The following is a 22,321-nucleotide window of genomic DNA, read 5'->3' on the forward strand; positions in this document are numbered from 1 at the left end:
CAAATAAATTGTTGTAACTAATAAACAGAATGTACTGTTTTACTGTTGATACTCCCCCTCAAGTTGGACAATGAATGTCAATGATGTCCAACTTGGATACTAGTTTAGACAAAACAGATGTAGGCAATGCTTTAGTGAACATGTCTGCGAGTTGTTGACTAGATTGGATAGGGAGAAACTTAAGGAACCCATCAGCTATCTTGTCTCGAAGAAAATGACAATCAATTTCTATGTGTTTTGTCCTCTCATGAAACATTGGATTAGAGTCAATGGCAATAGAAGTTTGATTGTCACAAAATATAGTAGTGGGCATTAGGATCTTAACCTGAAGATCTTTGAGGAGTTGAGAGATCCACATTAATTCACTAGTAACTGAGGCTAGTGCCCTGTACTCCGCTTCTGTAGAAGATCTAGAAACGGTGGCTTGTTTCTTTGATTTCCATGATATGATAGATGCCCCTAGGAATATGCAGAAACCAGTAATAGATCTTCTAGTATCAGGACATGATCCCCAATCAACATCCACAAAGGCTTTTAAATGAAAGGAAGTGATAGGGCTGATTAAAATGCCTTGTCCAGGAGACCGTTTTAGGTACCTGAGTAAGTGATGAGCAGTTTTGAAGTGAGCTTTAGTGGGGCTGTGGATGAATTGGCTTAGCCGATGAATAGCAAAGCATATGTCTGGCCGAGATATTTGAAGATATATAAGCCTGCCAATCAGTCTTCTATAACATGTGATGTCATCTGCCTTTAGAAGCTCTCCTTCATTCTTTGATAGTTTCAAATTAGGATCCATAGAAGTTGTAGCTGGTTTAGCTTCAAGAAATCCAGTATCCTCAAGTATTTGGAGGGAATATTTTCTTTGGGAAATCATGATCCCTTGTTGAGATCTAGATAATTCTAATCCTAGAAAATATTTCGCATGGCCTAAATCCTTGAGTTTGAAATGTCTTTTGAGGACTTCTTTGGCTGAGCTGATTATTTGAGAGGATGGTCCGGTTAGTAATATGTCATCTACATATACCAACAATGCTATAAAATCATGTCCATGTCCTCGGGTAAAAATAGAATAATCAGACTTGGATTGATGAAAGCCATGTGAAGATAGAGCAGCTGTAAACTTGAGAAAACCATTGTCTCGAGGTTGTTTCAGCCCATATATAGATTTCTTAAGTTTGCAGGCTAGTTTCTTACCTTTCTGTGGTACTTGTGAGGTTTGATAACCCAATGGTAAAGACATATGCACTTCTTCAAACAAATCACCATTTAAGAAGGAATTATTGATGTCCATTTGAGTGAGTGACCAATCGTAGGATGCAGCAAGGGCGAATAAGACTTTAACAGTGACAATTTTGGCGATAGGTGAGAAGGTGTCTGAGAAATCTATTCCTTCTTGTTGATTATAGCCTTTTGCTACAAGTCTCGCTTTATATCTGTCAACTGTTCCATCTTTTTTATACTTGACTTTGTAAACCCATTTACTGCCTACGGTATGACGATTCTTTGGAAGAGAGACAATAGTTCATGCATCAGTTCGTTCCATGACTTCTATTTCCTCTACCATAGCCTTCTGCCAAATCTGGTGGTTCACGGCTTGGTGGTAATAGGTGGGTTCATAGATGGAAGTGACATTTAGGATGTATGTCTTATGGTTTTGGTTGTAAGTATTATATAAGAGGTATTTGTGAAGAGGAAAGGGAGATTTTCTGTGGGATGTAAGGTTACAGTGAAAGTCAATAGGAATGAGGGTGGGTAATGTGCTCTCGATGACCTTCTTGGGGTTGTGGGAATGGTTGTTTGGGTGGTATGATTGGTTTCTTCTAAGGTTTCAATATGAGGTTGTGAATCATCAATACCGTGGTTATCCTCACATAAGCGTTCTAAGGTATTAACAACAAGATTTTTAGTAATACCTTTGTTTTCAAAGTGATCAAATAATGGGCTTGGTATGACGAACTGATCAATAAAATCATGTGATATGGGCTTGTTGTCTTCTTTGACATACTGGAATGGGAACCTTTCTTCAAAGAATAAGACATCCCTTGAGATAAAAAATGACATTTTAGTCATATCATATAGCTTATAGGCCTTTATACCTGATGGATATCCCATGAAGACACATGGTCTTGCTCTTGGATCGAATTTAAACCTGTTGACTGTTGGTGTATAAGCATAGGCAAGGCATCCGAATGTCTTTATGAAGCCATAGTCAGCAGTTTTGTTAAACAGAACAGCATAGGGAGTGCTGTTGAATAGTAAAACTATAGGTGTTCTATTGATTAAGTATGCTGTAGTGAGGACGCATTCTCCCCAAAAGGTGAGAGGAACATTGGACTGAAACATTAGGGTTATTGTAACGTTGAGGAGGTGTTGATGTTTCCTTTCAACCACTGAATTCTATTGAGGGGTATATGCACAGGAGAACTGATGAGTAGTTCCTGTTTTGGCAAAAAAAATTCTGAAATTTAATTCAGGAGCATTATCAGAATGAAAACTTTTGATTTTCTTTGAGAATTGAGTCTCAAAAAGTTTGAAGAAACTGGGAATGACTTGTAGAATGTCACTTTTATTTTTCAAGAGATGTATCCATGTGTACCTTGATTTATCATATACAATGGTGGCAAAGTAAGTGTGACCTGCATGTGTTCGGGTTTTAAAGGAATCCCATATATCACAGTGCACAAGGTCGAAAATATTCTCAACAACATTATTTAAGGCAGGAAATCAAAGACGCTTCTGTTTAGCTAAAGGAAAAATGTGATAGAATTGTTTACAATTTGAAAAATAAAAAATCTCTATAATCTTTGACAATTCTTTTATTCTACTAATAGAGGGGTGTCCCATACAATTGTGCCAAGTAGTTGCAAAAGCTTTACACAAAAACACAGCAGATTCAATAGGCCAATCAGCAGATTCAATAAACAAGTCTTTATTCTTTTCATCATTTACTTTGAGTAAGTATAGGTCACTGATTAGTTCAGCCCTCCCAATCATTCTCGAAACTGACTTGTCCTAAATGATACAATTGGTGTTAGTAAAGGATATAGAATATCTTCCATCCTTAAGTAAAGCACTCACTGATAGCAGGTTGTATTTGAAATCAGAAATGTATAGAACATCCTTCAATATCAACTGTTTTGCTATTAGAATGTCCCCTATATACTCAACCTTCAAACGAGCTTTAGTTGGTAATATAACTGACATATTTTGAGTGATGTGTAGTTCTTTAAACATAGATTTATCATGGCATATATGAGAAGAGGCTCCAAAATCAATGATCTAACAAGAATCGATGAGTGAAGTAGAAAGACATGTACCTGCTATATGGGTAGTATCTGTCTTAGGAATCTCATCAATTTGTTGAGTATTCAAGTGTGTTTGCAGCATGTTCAAAAGCTGTGAGTATTGGTCATTATTCAGGCTGGCAAAGAAGGCAGACTGATTATTCTTAGGAGCTTCTAATGGCTTTTCATTACTAGTTTGCATACAGTTCTACGGCCTTTGTTGATGGACTGAATTGTTATTTGCTAGTCTATGCCCTGGTGGATAACCATGTAGTCTATAACATTTATCAGAAATATGATCTCTATATCCACAGTTAGTGCATACTAGCCGAGTATCTTTCTTCTTAGATTTCTCAGATGTAAACTTTTTCTCAGCATTAGCCATTAGAGTTATACTTTCAATTGTAGGTGTGAATCCAATGGATCTTTGCCTTTCTTCTTGGATGATAAGAGAGAATACCTTGTTTATTGTTGGCAGAGGGTCGATCAATAGAATTTGTGCTCTGATTTTTGCATATGACTCGTTTAAGCCCATAAGGAATGTCATTACAAATTCTGCATTCAAGAATTCTATCATCTTCTTTGACCCTTGACAAGTGCATTCATCCGTTGGTCTGTATTCAACAAGTTCTTGCCATATCGTAGTGATTTTTGTGTAATATACTTCCACTGAAAGGTTTCCTTGAGTAGTAGTTAGAAGATCCTTTCTCAACCTCCACCTTTCATCTATTGAGTCCGTCTAGGCAGTATAATCGAGAATGAGCAAGACTTTGTGTTGTAAGGCCTTTCCCTTGCTATCTTTTTCCCCCCTGTATTGCTTGTCCTGATTCTCCTAGTTCGGATGGAACCCCTGACGAGACTCCGAAGAAAAGAAGCACTTTATAGGGTTCATCTTCAAGTTGTGTTACCTAAAGGCAATCGAAGATTCCAAGTGGTCGACTCTTTTATGGCTTTTGATGGCTAGGTCATCTACGTAGCATTCTACGGTTTTATGAAACATCTTTCTTCAAATTTTCGTCATAGACTGTACTTCGTATCCTGCATTTTTGGAACCAGGAATAACAGATGCCGGTCTGCTTTCTCTGTTCTACAACCCACCCATAAGGTATAGGGAATGATGGGTGGGGCACCAATCCCTAGGGATTGCCCATAGAAGGGTTTCCAGGTACTAATGATTTAGGCCATTCCTTTAAGCTGGGAATCATGGATTGGTCATACGAGATCCTAAAAAAAAGGATTTCAGAATACTAGGGCTAGGAAGAGATTAGCGATGCCTGTCTATCATTGCCCTGTTTGAGGATCAGATCCTCGTGACCCCATGGCCGATTGTGGGTTAATCCACACCAATTTCAAAGCGAACCTGGAAGGAAATGAGAGGGAGGGACCCATTTCCAGCACGAGCCAATCCGATAACGGAGAATGAGATCCTTTGAGCCCGGTGGTAAGGTCCAGTTATTTACACAACTTTACACCACAAGGCTATACAACCTAGAGTTGCTTGATGCAGTGCCTTATGGTTGAACTTGCTCCATAAAGTCCCAGGAAACATTGATTTGGTTGATTTAGATGGAACCCGGACGGATCGACCTCTTGTCCTTCTTTTCGGGGCTTTCGTCTTTTTTCCTTTCCGGTTGGTCCTCCTTTGGCTTGTCCATAGAAGGTGCAAGCATCCCGGTCGTTGTAGAGTAAACCGGATTTCCAGCTCTGCTGTATGGGTGAACCAGGACGGAGAAAATCAAACCCGAACATGGAATGAAATCGTCTTTGATAATCTTGAAATTCAAAGAAAGATGGCCATAGGTTCGAATCACATAGCCTCAGTGTAATGCAGGATAACCCAGCCAAGATAGAGGGACGAGGTCAATAAGAAGGCAGAAGTTTCATACGAAGGTGCCTTTAACTGGCTAGGAAATGTGCTTCCTCTGGCTTCAAATCCCTTGATGAACTATACCATAGGGATGAGGACAAGCGAAGGAGCTGATAGGTGGAGGAGGTTTCCATTTCAGAGTACAGCTTATAGCTGTAGAAAAGAGTATAACGTGGGTCTATACCCCTTTTACCCCTTATCACCGTAACTACTTAAGCTGGGTTGTCCCAACTCAAAGCAAAAAGAAGATTTGGAATCGGAGGTATTGCACAGGATAGCCTTTCTTACAAGCTTTTTTTAGTTAAATCGGTCTGATTTTGACCGTCCCACCTAAACATAAATAGCTTAGATAGTCTCTCACTGTGAAATGTTCGCATCCAAGTCATTATTCCTTAATGAGAAGAGGCGTAAAGAGAGAGTTCCGTCACGTCTCTATGTCGACCAAGGTTATTTGTCTAATAGAAAGCGTTCTCCCGCAGCTGTTGAAGTTTTTATATCGAAAACGGGGGATCTCTTCCTCATATGAATATGTGTGTTTGGTGATTTGTGTCTTGGGTCGTCGATTTCTCGAAGGAGACTTTGAATGTGGGCTCTGGAGGTGCCTGTGTTACTAGGGTGTCTCCCCTGTGCTTCTCTTTAGTAAGATTTCGCATGGCTTGCTCTTCTAAATCAAATTTTGGCCTGCGGTAATGTAATCAGGATTTCATCTCCACAATTCTTTTTTTCTATGAAAGGAGGAAAGTTGAGTTCCAAATTCAGCCTTATTCCATGAGATCTAGAAGCACTTGCGCAACCTTCTCTCTCTCCTCCCTATCGCTCTTTTTTTTTTACTTCTTTCAAAGGGGAATGCAGGCCTTCCTTAGAAGTTGTCGCTCGATCGAAAGGATATAACAAACACATACGAAACCTTAGCTTCGCTGACTTTCTGAGGTATAACCTTCGCCACAACATTAGTGGCTTAGCTCTTCGCGCTTCCGGCAGGCTTTTTTTATAGAGAGAGAGTAATCAAATGTTCAGTGAGATGACTTTCCTATTGACGGAATCACTTAAATTAGTTGAAGGAAAGGAGGTGGCTGGTCTCACTGGAGAGGAGAGTTTTGACAGCGAGGGAGGTAGGGGTGTGTGCGTCTGCTGGTATCGTATATAAGAGAAAGGCTGTATTTAGGAGTGATCTTTCCCTCTTCTTCAAGCCAGTGGTGATCTCACTTTCGAAAGAGAGTCTCGACGTGCTTAGTAGCGCGTAAACAGAACACGTAGCTCCATAGTGGAACTAGTCACTGGCTACAGGTTTCTTTCCTACCGGACAGGAGGCAGCCGAGAATGTTATGTCAAAAAAAAGGACCAACGACGATGAAGGAGAAGAAAGAAGAAGTAGGGGCTAGCCTGCCTTTTTTTTTTTTATAAAAGTAGGGACGAAGCAGCTCGACCGATAGGGAGAAGGGCGAAGCAACTCGACTAAGAGGGAGAGGGGTGAAGCAGCTTGACCGAGAGGAAGAGGGGCGGAATCGAATGATTACGATCTCGACAAAGGGACAAAGCAAAGAGGGGAGAGCACTTAGACAATTCACTTTGAGTACAGGGAAGTCCGCTGGTAGGAATTCCTCAGGGCGTATTACGGGTTTTCACCGAGGGGGTGGATCGAAGCGATTGCAGCGAAGAATTGATCTGAAACGAAGCACTTCGTCTTATGGGCATTGTGGAAAGAATAGAATATGACCCTAATCTTCTTCTCGGATCGCTCAGTACGATGGAAAGAGGGGGTCCGCCAGAGGAAATGCAAGACGATGAGAGAGTTCGCTCTCCGCCGTAAGATCCTCGAAACTACACGACCACCATCCGCGGCCTATTTTCGTTCTCTTCCCCCCCGGAAGGTGGATCAAAGAAAGGTAGCTTGCTTTCTCCTGGACGATGGGCTTATGTAGTGGTCGGCCTTCCTACCAGGATTCCTCCTTGGTCGAAGAGCCCCTTTACTAGTACTAGTAAGGGCGCAAGAAGCAAAAAAACTTGCGCGAAGGACGTTTTCTTCTCCGCCTTCTCCTCTCAAAAGACCAAGGGAGAGACAGCATCCCTTTCCTTCGGTAGCTCTTTTGGTTTCCCAAGGGTAGGGTAGCTGGCAAAGCCGCTTTCTTCGCTCCGCGAATGAAGAGAAACTCAGAGGAAAAAACACGTTTCTCTTTGCGAGGTCCGAAAGTGGAGAACGCATAGCATTCTCTGGGCACATAGGATTAAACGTAAAGCTGCGCTTTCTTGGCGGAGTTTTAGGCGCAAGAGACTTTAGGGCTTGTTGGAGGTGCTGAGCATAACGAATCGAAACCAGAGACGGATCAAGGTAGCTTACCTGCCAAGCATAGGCGAAGGGCCGAAGGATGGAGCGTGCAAAGTCAATCGTGCACCTGTCGTGTGACCCTTGGTCCTAAGCAATGTCTTGCGCGAAGCGACCCACCTAGAAAAGCTCGCCTTTATGTTAGGGGGGCACTAAAATGAACTTCGATCGGATGCGGGTATCCAATCCGCCGCTGAGATGTCAAGCGGATTCCTGGGCGTTGACAATGGCCGGCCACCTTTTACGTTAGAAGAGCAAAAGGCCGGGCATAGCTGGATGAACCAATGTGAATGAGTGTAAGCTTCGTGACCCGAACACGATTGGTGCTGACCACACTAGGTGCTACCGTGGTAGCAAGAGAGGCCAGGCGGTGACAATTAGAGGTTGTCACTGAGCATTCCTAGTCACACGGGAAGAGAGGTCAAATGGCAAGGCCATACGCCCGTTTGGCTCCTCGCGGAGTATAGCCTACATCCAAACATCTGATTGGAACGGGGCAACGCCCATGAAGCCCGCGGAAAGGAAGGCCTGCCAGGCCGTATGCCATGGGTGCAGGATTCTTCGAAAAAACGCGGGCTGACTCGGAGACCTGGGACCTTGGCTTAGCAACGAATGAAGGGGACTCTTCGAGCTTTCTCCGCAGTGGCTTATGTAGTGGTCGGGGCGGAAAGCTCGCTAAGCTTCGCTTCCTCCCCCCCTTCCCCTTCCCTATCGGTCGAGCGTCTTCGAACCTTCCCTTTTTCAATGAAGTGGAAAGTCTTCACTTAGTAGTCGCATTATAAGCGACTTGTCGAGTCTACGAAGCTTTGCTTCTGTAGTCGGCCGTAATGCCTCCTTCATTTGCTTGCCTCCTTCCAGCTCAGAATGCCTTCGCCTTTACTTTAGTATTGAGTATTAAGTAGCTAAGTTGACAAAGGTGAACAGCCCCCTCTTCCTTATAGTCGTAAAGGGCTCTCAGAAAAGTCAGGAAGGAGGCATTCGAAAGGCCGACCACTACACGGACTCTATTCCAAGTCATGAGCGATAACGAAGCCAAGCCTTCCTATAGGCGAAGGGACGAAAGCCCGAAAAAGGCCTATGATAAGTAAGAAAGTACGAAAATCAGTACGTTAAGGTACGAAGTAACTTAGCCGTCTACAAAGGGAAAGGCGTCGGTACGGAGTCACGTCAACTGTGGATATATACTAGGTAGGCTAGTTGAACGGAGTCTTAAACTATGGAAGAGACTACACTAAGGAACAAGAAGCTTGACTGAGCAAAGAAGTCAAGGAAAAGCTGTTCTCTAATAATAGCCACTTATTATAGTTGCAAGGCTTTTTTGAAAGTCTTTTTTTTCTATTTAGAGAGAGGGGGCTTTAAGTTCTTAGGAAGAGCCGTACGAGAGCTCAGTACGGTTCGGGAGCCGACCCCAGCAAGGGACTTAGGTCAACACTTATTTAATAGCAGTCATCAATTGGAAGCGGGCAAGATGGTGATGTAATTGCGATTGGTCCAAACCTTCGAGCGACTTATTGCGACCCGCCCAGAATGGCCATACATACTAAGACCTTATTCACACAGCGAAGAAAGGCCGAATGGAAGGGGGCAGTAGCTGGCTGCTTCTTGGCCACGCCCCCCGCAACTAGATACGAGATACTTTATCTAAATTCTCAAATAGAAATTGAACTCCATTCGCCGATATACAATATAGAACTGGGTTACAATGTGATATAGAATGTCATCCAGGTCAAAGCGCAAAGCTGGCTCGAGCCGCAGGAACTTTTGCTAAAATAATGAAGGAACCAGCACCCCCTACACTCTCTCTTAGGCTTGTGCGGCTACCTTCGGGTGTTGAAAAACAAATAAAGTCCCTCGCCATTATTCTATTGGTGGTAGCGCTACTTTTTCTCTTGAGCTACTGTATTAATCAATTAGCGGCGGATACTGGTTTTCTCTTTGTGCATCGTTCGGGATTGATGCTAGTAAAATCAAACTACATTGGGATTGATTCCGAGGTTGAATCGCTAGGTAAGTCAAACACAAGAAAGAAGTTCGACCCCAGCCCAACAGGTGTATGCATTCATAAAAGATGAAGTCCTACGTGATAATCAAGAAGATGAGAGAAGAAATAAGAAAAGAACAGATATTTCTCGTTCAACAAGTTTCAAAGAACATCTATTGATAGCTCGGGAAAATCAATGTAACATACTATTTGACTCTGTTTAACAGATATTCTTCTTTACAGGTACAATCAATACAATAGTGAGAGGTAATAGCAGAGTTACTTGTTCTCTCGGTAACAGAGTTGGTAACATAGAACATTACAGATAGAACAGGTATTCTTCTTTTCACATTTATTCTGAACTGTAGAACTTCGTTGGCAAAATGTAGCGGATTTGGCTTCTGCGATCATTGCTGCAGAAAGAATGGTAGATGACATGGAAAAACCTACTCATTCGCACAAACAAAGGGGAAACTTCTTCGAGGCAACAAGACGGGTGGAGTGGAGAGCAAAAGAAAGGGGAAGAACATGCTACCAAAGAGCTGGGAACAAGCTTGGTAAACCTAACAAAGGGTTGGGGTTGTTTCATTTGTGGAGGCCCTCAAAGAGCCCGTGACTACCCAAATCAAGATAAATTGAGTGCATTGATCGCAGATGAAAGACAGGGGGAGAAGTTCCCTTTTTACCCCCCGTATGCTTCACACATTCAGTCTTTCTTCTCCCTTACATGATAGGGCTCTAAAGCCAAGTGCTTGCTTCAGTTAGAGCCCTGAATTGAATGGGGTGGGTTCGGTTCGTTCGAAACTATTCTTTAAATCTGACTTTAGGGCCTAAACGTTTACGGTCAATAAAGGAAACATTCGCAACACCTCTTATCTTCTATACTCTCCGCTAAGCTCCTCGGCAACAAACAGGACTCTTATAGATGAGATCTATTCTCTTAGCTCGGTGTACTCATCGTAAGAAAATCTGGGTACTGGAAACATCCCCGAGTTTGGGAATTTTCAATTTGGGTGACGGTATTCTGCCTAAAGAGTAGACACAGGATAATTAAAAGTATAAGCTCGATCCGCCTTCACTTACACAATTTCTTGAGTTAGACCTAAAATAGACGCAGAAAGGACTGATAGTGCTTCCATCCTATCTATTGAAAACAAGAGCATAGAAGTAGCCGACAGGCAGGGTAGCTGACTTGCTCTTACTACTCCCGTATGTTCTTCTTTCTATTCTTTTTTCCAATGAGAAGATGGAATTGCGTAACCCCTAGCTCAAACCCACCCGTTAGAGCAGCGACCTGGTTACTGCTTGAAGTCGAAGGCGGGAAAGGGGTAATGCATTGAGGATTGGACGGGCTTGCTTTAACCGAAGGGGGAGAAAGAAGGGAGTACGAAAGAAAGACTGATTGGAAGACAGGCTCTTTCTTCAACTCAAAAAGGATACAATGAAAATGGAAGAGAAGTAAGGGGTGAGGATATATCCATAGTAATGAGAACCCCTGTCTTGCTATTTTCCTTAGGCTTTCAAGTAGCAGTACCCGTCTATGCTATCTTTTCTGGAGTTCTTTCTTTCCTTTCTGGAGTTCACGACTTCTTGTTTGATAGCTCGCTGCGTGACTTTCTGGATGTTAAACCCTGAGGGATGTAGCTAACTAAGGCAGTCTGGATGCTAGCCAAGAGCGGAGCAACGCCTTGCCTGCAAGCTTTATGAGATTGTAGCTTTCTTCTATTTAAAAAAATGGATAGCTAGATAGGTAGAGTCCTTACTTTGAGTCTCAACACTTATTAGTTCTTTAGTCAGAAGTGAAGGTCGCTTGGTTCTGATAGGGAATGAGACTGAGAGATAGGAAGAGGCCCATGCAAAATCAGTAGATCGGGAAAAGGGAGTCAACGGGGGCAGTTAGCCGGTCGATAGATGCGGTGCTGAGGTCGCACTTCTCTTTATGAGTCTGTCCATTCGAGCAGTCTGTCGGAAAGAGAGCAGTGGATGAACTATCCCAATCTCTATCTTGAGTACCTGCGCTTACTGATTCAATTACAAGTGGTGGTTGACTCTTGATTCAATTCATCTGCACTGCTATCCCATTCCCCTAAGAGCAAAGATAGACGGTGAACCAAGCGAATCAAAAAGCAAAGAATTTAGTTGGTGATGCTTACTTCAGAAACAAAGCCATTAGTCTCACTCAAGAAGTCAGCTGCCTCTCTTCTTCTTCTTCCTCTGCTTCAGGCGTGGGCAGAGCTTTTTATGTCTAACCTATTCGGTTTCTTGATTCCGAGACGAACTCCACCGCATCTTTCTCATTCGCGTTTCTCCTTCTCAAAACTATCTTCCCCACTGTGTCCTTCTGGAGATGGGATTGCGTTTCTGATCACCTCTAATGCGGATTCTTTCCGCCCCGGTATATGGGTCTCCCAGAACTGGCCTTAGATGGGGAAGATTCATTCATCGCTGTGGAATTTGATACCAGTTTCGACCCTTCGCTTGTTGACATCAATGGGAATCATATAGATATTGATCTCAACAATATAGGTATATAAGCGAGGGCGTATCTTTGGCTTTTGTTAATGTTGTTTCAAGGGGGATTGATTTGACCAGTGGGAGACAGATAACGGTTTGGATTGAGTACAGAGATGCAATGAAAATGATCCGGGTGAGAATCGGGTACTCGCCGATTAGGCCTCCAAGTCCTCTTCTTGTTGCCCAAATTTACCTCTCCAAGCAATTAAAAGATTGAATGCATGTTGGTTTCTCTGCCTCTAACGGAGAGGGCTCAACAGTTCACATTGTTGATTGGTGGCAATTCAAGACCTTTGGGTTTCTTCCATCTGCTGGAGAAGTGGCTATTAAAAGGTTTGAGAGGGCCAATGGAATTGATTGCGTGCGCAATCCTTGAACCAAAGAGTTTGAAACAATGGTGGGTTGTTTACGGCACAAGAACTTGGTTCAGCTTCAGGGATGGTGCTGTGAAGATACTGAGTTAGTTCTGGTTTATTATTACTTACCCAATGGAAGCCTCAGCAATATTCTCCACAGAAACTCCAATTCGACGAGAGTCCTGTCATGGAAGCAAAGATTTCATATCGTTTTGGGGGTTGCTTCTGCTCTTACTTATCTGAATGCAGAATGTGAGAGGCAATTCAATTCAAAGAAAGAAATGTGAAGACTTGAAATATATTGCTTGATGCGGAGTTCAATGCTAAGCTTGGGGATTTGGGTCTGGCAGAAGTTTAAGAACACAGTTCGAATACAAGAGAAGCTACTATACCGGCAGGAACAATGGGATATCTTGCACCTGAGTATGTTTATTTGGGTATTCCCACTGAGAAGACAGATGTTTACAGCTTTGCTGTGGTAGTGTTAGAGGTGGCAACGGGGAGAAGGCCTCTTGATGATAATGGAATTGTGGTTGTTGACTGGGTCTGGAACCTGTGGAAAAAGGGGAAACTAATTGAGGCAGCTGATTCGACGGTTGATGGGGAAGAAGGGGTGGAAATGGAAAGGATGCTGATGATGGGACTTTCTTGTGTGCACCCAGACAAAAAAGGTGAGCGCCGGTGAAGGAAGCTGCAAGGATTCTTAGAGGTGAAGCACCACTCTGTGTTGCCGGTGAGTAAACCAAGAGTGGGCATTTGACCAGTTTTACCTGAATCTGAAGAAATATTGAATCTCTGTGGAGATCGTCCCAGTCTTGATGATGCACTGTATATGACCCAACGGAGCCAATTTAGCTAAGACTTGCTCAGGAAAGGCCACATTACTTCAAATGGTTGTCAGTATGGGGTCTTTGTTGCAGTTGGTATCAGACATGGTTGAAGCTTGTTAACCAACACCAGTTTTCAATTTTTTATATCGGTGGAATTCCACCTTTCAACAAACCTCAACGAAGAAGTGTGTGTTCCTTTAATATAGTTTTTTATAACTATTCCTCTCCTTATAGTCGAGTGTATTATATAACTCTGTAATGCCCGAAAATGAAGTATGAATTCCAAATTCTTATCTATTTCATTCTCATTTTTACCGTTATGCACCTATTTCTGCTTATTTCTTGTTGTATAATTTTGATACCTGTTGTCGACTTATTGTTAAGACTCTTTTTTATTTCATAGTTTGAAACTGTATTAACGCTCACCTCCACCCCAAGGGCTCAGGCCCTGGTAGGGGTGGAGTCGAGCTAGCCCAGATATAGTCTTTCAGTTCCTTTCTGATAAACAATACTACTCATAACGAAAAAGATCTCGATTTATTTACAGACAGATATCGTGTGTACTGATTGACCAGATGCGACCGATACCTGTTGACAGATGACAGACAGAAGAGCGGGAAGTAGCATATCTTTCAAGAAAAAAATTATGTTACTTACAAGCAAGTCGCCCCCCCTTGAATAAAATAAAAGCAGCTATCTTGAATAAAAGAGGGGAAAGCGGTATTGATTGAATTGACGGATTGTGGATGTCAGTCATGCTTTACCAATTTCCAATACCTACAGTTGATCCTGCTGATGTAGTTTGAGCATAAAAAGCTTCTATTTCTTTAGCACCTAGTCATGCATGCTGACCGAAGCACCTGTACTTCAATCGATTAACCAAGCACGGGAGATATTCACTAAAAAGATAATCGGGATATTGAATATGAATAAAAGAAAGAAGGGTCGTAGACAGATGAGCGTTTGCGACCGTTTACAAGAGTGAATACCAAAACAGACAATTCCAGATGCCCTTAGACAGTTGCCACTAAACAAGTAAAGGACAACGGACAGTTTTCGTTGATATGGCTTGGACCGGTGGGATGATAGAGCTCAAATCAATTGAATACCGTTGGTGCCCTACGGCTATTCCATAGCTATCGCGGCTCACCTCCCGGCGGACTGTTCACTTATCAGCTCACCTCATCCCCTTACATTCTTCTTTGCTTGTTCGTCTATCGGTGAAATAGCAATAGCAGCGGAATCCGTCCTCTTCGTCGCTTACATCTTCTTCTTGTTTCAGTTATGTCTGTTGGTATACTTGGAGAAGGCGAAAGAAAAGCATTCGAGACATATCCTAGGAGTTGGTTGCTCTTTCCCCCCAGTCTCGATTTCTCCAAAATGGTGTGCGGCGAACAAGTACGCTTCGAACAGGAGCTCCATTCTTTACTTATGCCCGCTGTGTCAAGTATCATCTAAGGACTTCGATCGCTTCACTCAAGTCAAGATGAACTATGAAATTAAACAGCCACTTCGCTTTACAGCCACGCTTGTTCGCCTATCGGCTCACCTCTAAAGCCCCGCTATACTTCCATTATGGCCCAGGCCCACCCTATACAAGGACTTATTAGGTTCCTGTTCGCGACTATTGAACACCTATAAGCTCTTTCTTGTCAAGGTTGAAGACCTGATGAGCATTAGGCCTTTCTCTCTCTTGTTGCGATAGTAAAGCAAACCCTATTTATTTCACCGATAGGCGAAGGGTCGAAGTCAAGGTTGTGTATTTCACATTAGTGTTGATAATAAATAGGGCATTTTCAATGATTTTCTCGGTATTGTTCCAAAACCAATCTACTGTGCTACGCGACGAAGAACATGTCAAAAAGGTAGTAGTCAACGCGACGAATAGCCCGGGGGTGAGCCGATAGGCGAATAAGATGCCGATAGGCTCAGAGGACGAAGGAGTAAGTAAGGCGAAGAGGACAAAGTCAAGTAGTTCGTTCCGCTATACCAAAAGGAGGGGCTTTAGAGGCGACTTGACTTCTCCGCTTCATGGACTCCGCTCCTAAAGAAAGGGTGCTTTCATTCAATAAGAGATCCATATCTCTGCTTCGAAGGGACAGCACGAAGGTTACAAGGAAAAAGCCTTGCTACGAGCTCATATATGGATATCCAGCCTTAGTCAAAACCTTACCTTAATATCGTGGATAACGTTGATTCCTCCTTACCTCCCGTTCTCCGCCTAAAATTAAGTAAGTGTCTCAATAGCGAGAAAATCATAGCCCTGGCACTGAAACAAGAGAGGAACCTCCTCCAAGACAAAGAGAGAGGAATCAGTCGTTTACCACTTTCAACGGAATTGCTACCTTTTTCTTGTTATTGATAGAGTTGTCTTCCCCGCCCCTGAGAAATACGAGGGGAAAGAAGGATTTCGAAGAAAGGATTTCGGAGAAAAGAATGGCTGACAAGTTGACTCGAGACTATAAGAATTAGAGGAGTTTTTTCCCGGTCTAGTGCCAAGCGAGCCGGACCCAAACCGAATACTCCATAATCAGTAAACAGCATAGATGCGAAGCATGTTATGCCGCCGCTTAAGGACTCTTCCCAAACGACTCTGAATCTCAAGTATAGAGAGGCTGTTTCATATAGTTTGAAAAGTGCTTCAGTGACTGACGATGTTGAAAGTCGTGTATGGCTTTCTAAAGAAGACGAACAACAACTAGCGGAGAACAAGCATAAATGCAACTCTCATTTCATCATTTCTAGTTCAAATATCCCTTATTGCCTAGTTCAACTATGAACCATCAAAGGTAGTCGGCGAAGATGCGCAGCGGCAAACAGTCCCGAGCCCGAGGTAGGTGCTTTGTTTGTGAGCCAAAAATTCAAAGATTAGTGATCCCACCGATTTTGATGTTGGAGTGCTTAAAGGCGTAACCTGTGTTGTCGGAAGTTCTTTTGAAGAAAGAACTACGGTACGGGTAATTAGATAAGGGGCAAGAATCATGAAATGCTCTTTTTTCCGAGGGCCGGTCCTTTTCTAGCATATGCTCAGCTGCACCAATAACTGATGCCTACTGGAAAATATTACCTATTAGATAAGTGGATTAGGCGCAACTCATGACCTCAGACTATCCTAAGAAGTCGGGTCTCCCAATCCAATTAAAGAAAGATAGGCAAGACAGAGGAGAAGTATGACGGTACCACTTACCTTCCCCGTTCCCGGGGTTGGGAGTTTTTTTCAAATTTCGGGCAGCTGAATCTTATATCTTGAGCTATTCTCCTTAAGCTCTAAGGACGAATGGAGGTGAGCCGATAGGCAAACAGTACAGAGAAAGGGTGCTTAATGATAAGCATCACATACTAACTAATCCTGCAAAGAAGACTTGCAACAAAGAAAATCCTCTCACCAGGTTCGAGCAACTTTCAAATTCCTCTGGAAAGGGATTACCAGCTCCCCTAAAGCCGTGATGATTGGCTCGATCCTAACCTGTGAAGAAAGAAGGTTTACCGCTAGGCGAACTAGCATAAGGCCGTAAGCCTTTGTAAGCTAAGGGGGAGCTTTCAACTGATGGAGAAACGTACTTTTCTTTATTCATCTCTATTGGTATTGGAAAGTGTTCAGTCTACGGCATTCCCGTAAACAAAGGCGGACCTAATCTTATCTTTCCTCTATTCCCGATATAGCTATAGCACGGTGGAGTCGGCTTCTTTATCCGTGGTCGTGGTGGGGCGTACTCTCAATCTAAGCGGGATACCTTCATAGACCTACGTGAAGCTAGAAGTAACTACTTTCGATTTTTCTTATAGAATAGAAGGCTTTTAATCACTTTGATTTCTAGCAGTAAACTCTTCTGGGGGGTTTGATCAGTAGAGGGGACGACTTCTCTTCATTTCTCATTTTCTTCGCTTCCCAAGATATTTAGGGAAAAGCCCCTTCTTTCAGTACAATAAGGGAGTGCTTTTCTTCCTTTCGTTTAGTATTCGTAGGGATACCCACAATTGAGACCAGAGACTGAGGTCATATATGACCTTTTGAGGCTACATCTCATGATGTCTTTATTGGAGAACTCTTTGATGAAAGTTGTGAGCTCTTAGAGACCCTGGGCCTACCGCTCCGTGGGAATGTAAGGGGTTTTTTTATTGGCGGGACGAGTAGGAAAGTGGTTTTTTTATTGGTTCGACGGGACGAGTAGGACCTTCCCTTGAACCTAATTCAACTGTTGGGAGTAGGGGCTTTCTTGTACCGCCATACGCACCCAGACATTACACCAATTGTGGCTGGCCCAACAATTTCGAGAATGCCGTTGTCATGATGTTGATCTGGCTTCTGCGACTACGGCATCCGCGTAGCTCCGAATACGTGCATTGGAGCTCTTCGCTCGATGTCCCGGGTCGCTCTGTTGTAAACCGCTGTTTCGTCGGGCGGTGGCTTATTTCTAACACCCCACTTACTAGATCAAACAAATAAAGCTCCATTGAATGAATAAACTTCTCCCTCCCGAACAAGGGTCAGTCAATGGTTCGGGGAAAAGCCTATCTGAGTGATGTTCAAAAACGGGAAAATCGTGCAAATTTCATATATGTAAGATGCGGCAGGTATTTCTTTATTTTTCTTTGTTAAAGACCTATCATTGAACTAACTGATATCTAATCTTAGAATCAGGGGATTAGTGAGTTTGGGTCTGTGTTCCGGATGTGCAAGATGTCTCCGATGCGGTTGTGCTTTCGCCGTAGTCTTTCTATTTGATTGTTGTGGTTNAGATGTCTCCGATGCGGTTGTGCTTTCGCCGTAGTCTTTCTATTTGATTGTTGTGGTTGTGTGTTTCGAGATTTCATTGCCGCGATTCCGGCTACCTGATTATGCGGGAATCCCTAGTTTTCCTCTCTGAGGTTGATTGAATCTCTCCTTATCTGATTGTCGGTCTGCTTCACATGGATCCCCCGCCTCGTTTGAGTGCAGCTTTTTTCTGATCTTCATCCGGGTTCCTAAATTTCTCATTGGAATTTCTTTCATTATCTTTCACTTGATAGTGAAGGTTTTGGAATGGGCTTTTTCTTTTTTTCTTTTTCGGTATGACGCTCCACGGTCAAGGAGCGAAAGAACCAATTGGGCTGTGGTGATGTCAGAATTTGCACCTATTTGTATCTATTTAGTGATCAGTCTGCTAGTTTCTTTGATCCCCTCGGTGTTCCTTTCCCATTTGCTTCCAATAGTTCAACCTATCGAGAAAAATTGTCGGCCTATGAATGTGGTTTCGATCCTTCCGGTGATGCCAGAAGTCTTTTCGATATACGATTTTATCTTGTTTCCATTTTATTTATTATCCTTGATCCGGAAGTAACCTTTTCCTTTCGTTGGGCAGTACCTCTCAACAAGATTGATCTGTTTGGATCTTGGTCCATGATGGCCTTTTTATTGATTTTGACGATTGGATTTCTCTATGAATGGAAAAGGGGTGCTTCGGATCGGGAGTAATCACTAGTGAGAGGGCAAAAAGAGGGGGGAAGGACAAAGGAAAGAGCGATGCCTACATTAAATCAATTGATTCGTCATGGTAGAGAAGAAAAACGGCGCACGGACCGTACTCGAGCTTCGGATCAATGTCCCCAGAAGCAAGGAGTACGCCCGCATGTTTCAACGAGAACACCAAAAAAACCTAATTCAGCTCCATGTAAGATAGCCAAAGTACGGTTGAGGAATCGACATGATATATTTGCTCACATTCCGGGCGAAGGTCATAATTTGCAGGAACATTCTATGGTGTTAATAAGAGGAGGTATAGTGAAAGATTCGCCAGGTGTGAAATCCCATTGTATTCGAGGAGTCAAGGATTTGCTGGGAATTCCGGATCGAAGAAGAGGCAGATCTAAATATGGTGCAGAAAAACCAAAATCGATATGAATGGAAGATGCCTCTTTCACTTGTTTTTCTCGGTCAGTCGAGGGAACAACCACAATGTTACGCCCCAAAATCGAACTATACGGAGCCCTTCCGAATGACCTCTCATGCAGTCTACTACACTAGCTAAGAAAGAGTGTATTAGACTCCATTCGCCCGTGGAGGTGAGTGGAGGAAGAATCAAAAAAGAGAAAGGTATTGCAACTAATAAATAGTTGCTCGTTCATAAATTCAGTTGACCACTTATTAGTCTTGCTACACTACACGACACGAGTGACGGGTGAAGTTGAAGCAGACACGGTCGACATTCAGTCGACTTCATAAGTGATTCAACATACCATATGGAAATAATCAAAAAAGGAGAGAAGGGTCTCGCCCAGGTGGCTCCCGCAAGGTAACGACTTCAAACTCAAACAAAGAACGTTCTTTTGCATGAGTCAAAGAAAATGCTGTATGTATCTAATGCAAGACCCGTCGATAAGCTAAGTCTACGACATGAAGGAAGGCGAAGAAGTCCATTCTATTTTTGTTTCTCCTTCGCCCTCCCGTGCACCTGCCTTAGGCGGGGCCGATCCTTCAACTAAGATAGTCGCGCAGCAGCTTCTCGTGGAGCCTCCTGCAGATCATCAGGTCCGCCCGGTTGGGCTCAACCTCAGAGAAAGGTTGAGTGAACAGGAAAGGGAGGCCTTTCGCCGGCTAATGTCTTCCAAGGAGTATCGGGGGGTGGAACGGCAAATGAACCTTTTTGAGGCTCCGGGCCGAAGAGCTAAAGCAAAAGGCCGCCGAGCTCGTGAATCGTCGTTCCATTCCGGTGGATGAAGAGTCAGATGTGGGGCTGGCAATCAATGTTCTCTTGGAGAAGAAGAGAGGCGACCTAAGATTCCTCTCCAGGGCGATGAAGGCGATTGAGAATGGCAAAAGCCGCTTTTATAAAGCCTTCCTCCCTCCTTGAACTCAAAGGATTAAACCCGAACGCTGCGCTCCCTGGGACCCGGACGATTCCACAGCGTAGAGCTTCAATCAATAGGCCATTTCAGTCTTCTTTTATCCTCAGCAATGCCCAAAGACTCCCATGCCTTTCTTGGTGGAAAAAACCACCGGCGATTTCCAAAAAGTCTTTATTGCATTTTTAGAGCAAGAAGCGGAACTACAAGAAAAATGAAAATATGCGCATCATTGCCACAAAAACAAACGGCCAGTTTCCCAGCCGAAAGAATGGGGAAACAAATGCGCTAAGACCTGTAGTAAGCCAGAGTAAGATGTATGAGGGTGCGAGTCACAAGAGTCTTCGAATGTCGAATTATAGAATCTCCCGGGCTTTCCTAGCCACTCTCGTTTTGTTTTTTTATCTTCTTTGTCTGAAAATGGGTTTGATTTGCTTCACCTATGAGAATTTCTACAGATTCTTATTTTATTCATATTCAATCTTCCGCTTTCATCGCTCGTAGTTGCTCTCTTCCTTAATGCTATCTTCTTCTTAGCCTCGTTTGCGCTATATACCTTATTTGCTTTGCTTCTCTTACGTGTCCATGAACATTAGTTCGAGTCTACGCCCATCTTTCAGAGTTCAAAGATGGTTTCGCGAGTCCAAAACTGGAGGTTTAGTGTGAGTCCACAAAAGGGGAGTCCGTTTCTGGGCCACTCACATGTTATCAATTGGAATGCTTTCGCCTTTGCTTTAAGGTCCCTAGGACCGGATCCCTTTATTTTCTTTCAAAGATGAGGGAAGGCACGGGGAAGAAGGTACCCTAGGCCCCAGGGTTGGCAGTGGACTTGCTTCCTGTTATTTCTATTTAAAGCTTTCTGCTGCTAACAGTTGAGTATAGCCAGTGGCGGTTACTGGGACAGCAGGCGGGTAAAGCTTTCAAGTCATACCCCAGATCCCTTTCGAATTACTAGACATGCTAACAAGTCTTTGTCTGGCTTGACTCGAATGCCTTGATTAACTATTAACTCGAACGAGTGAAATCGTTACGGATCCAGTAAACCAGAAAAGAAAGTAGACTCAATGTAGTGAACGGAGTGACAAAGACGACTACTATCGAGAGCTCGGAGTGAGCGGAATAGGATCACAGAAATGCTTTGAAAACTCTTCTAAAACGAAAACAGGTTTGGCATAGAATCCAGAAGGATGAAGGCTTTTTTACCTAATCATAGAAGGAAACTCATATCTTTTCCGGGTTCTAGCTGGCGTACCTCTTTTATTTGGGCATTTGTCCTTTTTGCTTGCCCTCTTTTTTTTATAGGCTTATAGCAGAAGTCTGGAGTGTGAAAGTCTAGTTGTCACTCGGAGCCACTCTGTCAACAAAACAAGACGTTAGTGAATTTGTTAGAAACCGTGTTCGGTATCGACAGAGAAAGTAGGGAAGGACAGTGACAGAATAGCTCTAACAGAAGCAAGCTGTCAAGAGGGAGCTGTGCTGTCAGTATACAGAGTCGGCTTTTTAACCATTCGATTCGCGAGCTTAGTCACCCATCCCCTATGGATGGTTTCATAGCTTCTGTCAGGTCAGGAGTGAACGAAGGAAAGGTGGTTGGTTTTAAGGAAGCCTTCCTTTGATTGTGCGTTTACGCTTTGTTTAAGCAGCTTTTCATGTTTAATCCGCTTCTATAAAGAAAGGAGAACAGAACGGAGCACTTAGCCGAGCAACGAGCTATCAAAGGCGATCCTTCTTAGCTTAGTACGGAGCCAGTTAGGATTGACTACTTTTTTGACACAGTTTGGTTTGATGGGTCCATTCAACATGCCTTCTAATATCCTTTTATATGGTTGTGTAAGCTTAATAGCATGTTGATTGAGATTGTACTTCAACGCCGAAGCAGTAAGATATGTAGGTTGTGTATCCTTCAACGCCGAAGCAGTAAGATATGTAGGTTGTGTATCGCTCGTAAAAGCCACCCTTCGCCACTGATCACGAGTGGGATAGATGGAGTCATCCCTAAACTCTTCACGGAGTGCTTTTTCAAGTTTGATTTCCAACTTAGTAATTCTAAAATCTTGACTTTCGTTTTCATTATCAATGGGTTTCCGCATTAATGTTACCAGCTCCTCTCTGCGTACTAAATCCGGAATCAATGGTTCTGAGACCGTGGCGATCATCTCTTTATACTCGGGAGATCCCATGCGAAGACAAGCAATTTCCTCCGACAATGATGGGGAATCCCTATTCAGACCACCTGAGTCTGTGCCTGCTGCAATTATCAGTCCTTGGTCAGCTTGATACTAAACCAGATCGAGCCCGGGAATCCCTCTCTTTCTTCTAGCTCCGACGCTTGAAGTTACGTTCG

The 22,321-nt window shown here is 43.2% G+C and overlaps 1 protein-coding gene and 3 pseudogenes across 1 annotated transcript; all 4 read left to right on the forward strand.

Annotated features, from left to right (window-relative positions):
* Positions 1-6,634: 6,634 nt before the first annotated feature.
* LOC120092440 lies at positions 6,635-8,172 on the forward strand (annotated as a pseudogene).
* A 1,013-nt stretch (positions 8,173-9,185) lies between these two features.
* LOC120092450 lies at positions 9,186-13,322 on the forward strand (annotated as a pseudogene).
* Positions 13,323-18,029: 4,707 nt separating this feature from the next.
* On the forward strand, positions 18,030-18,640 carry LOC120077746 (annotated as a pseudogene).
* Positions 18,517-19,120, forward strand: LOC120077678 (ribosomal protein S12, mitochondrial). Its single transcript, XM_039031667.1, has one exon. It carries the CDS (start codon positions 18,659-18,661, stop codon positions 19,034-19,036), a length of 378 nt encoding a protein of 125 aa, XP_038887595.1. The 5' UTR covers positions 18,517-18,658; the 3' UTR covers positions 19,037-19,120.
* The last annotated feature ends 3,201 nt before the right edge of the window (positions 19,121-22,321 follow it).

This window comes from Benincasa hispida, chromosome 1 (assembly GCF_009727055.1).
Source record: "Benincasa hispida cultivar B227 chromosome 1, ASM972705v1, whole genome shotgun sequence".
Taxonomy (NCBI): Eukaryota; Viridiplantae; Streptophyta; class Magnoliopsida; order Cucurbitales; family Cucurbitaceae; genus Benincasa; species Benincasa hispida.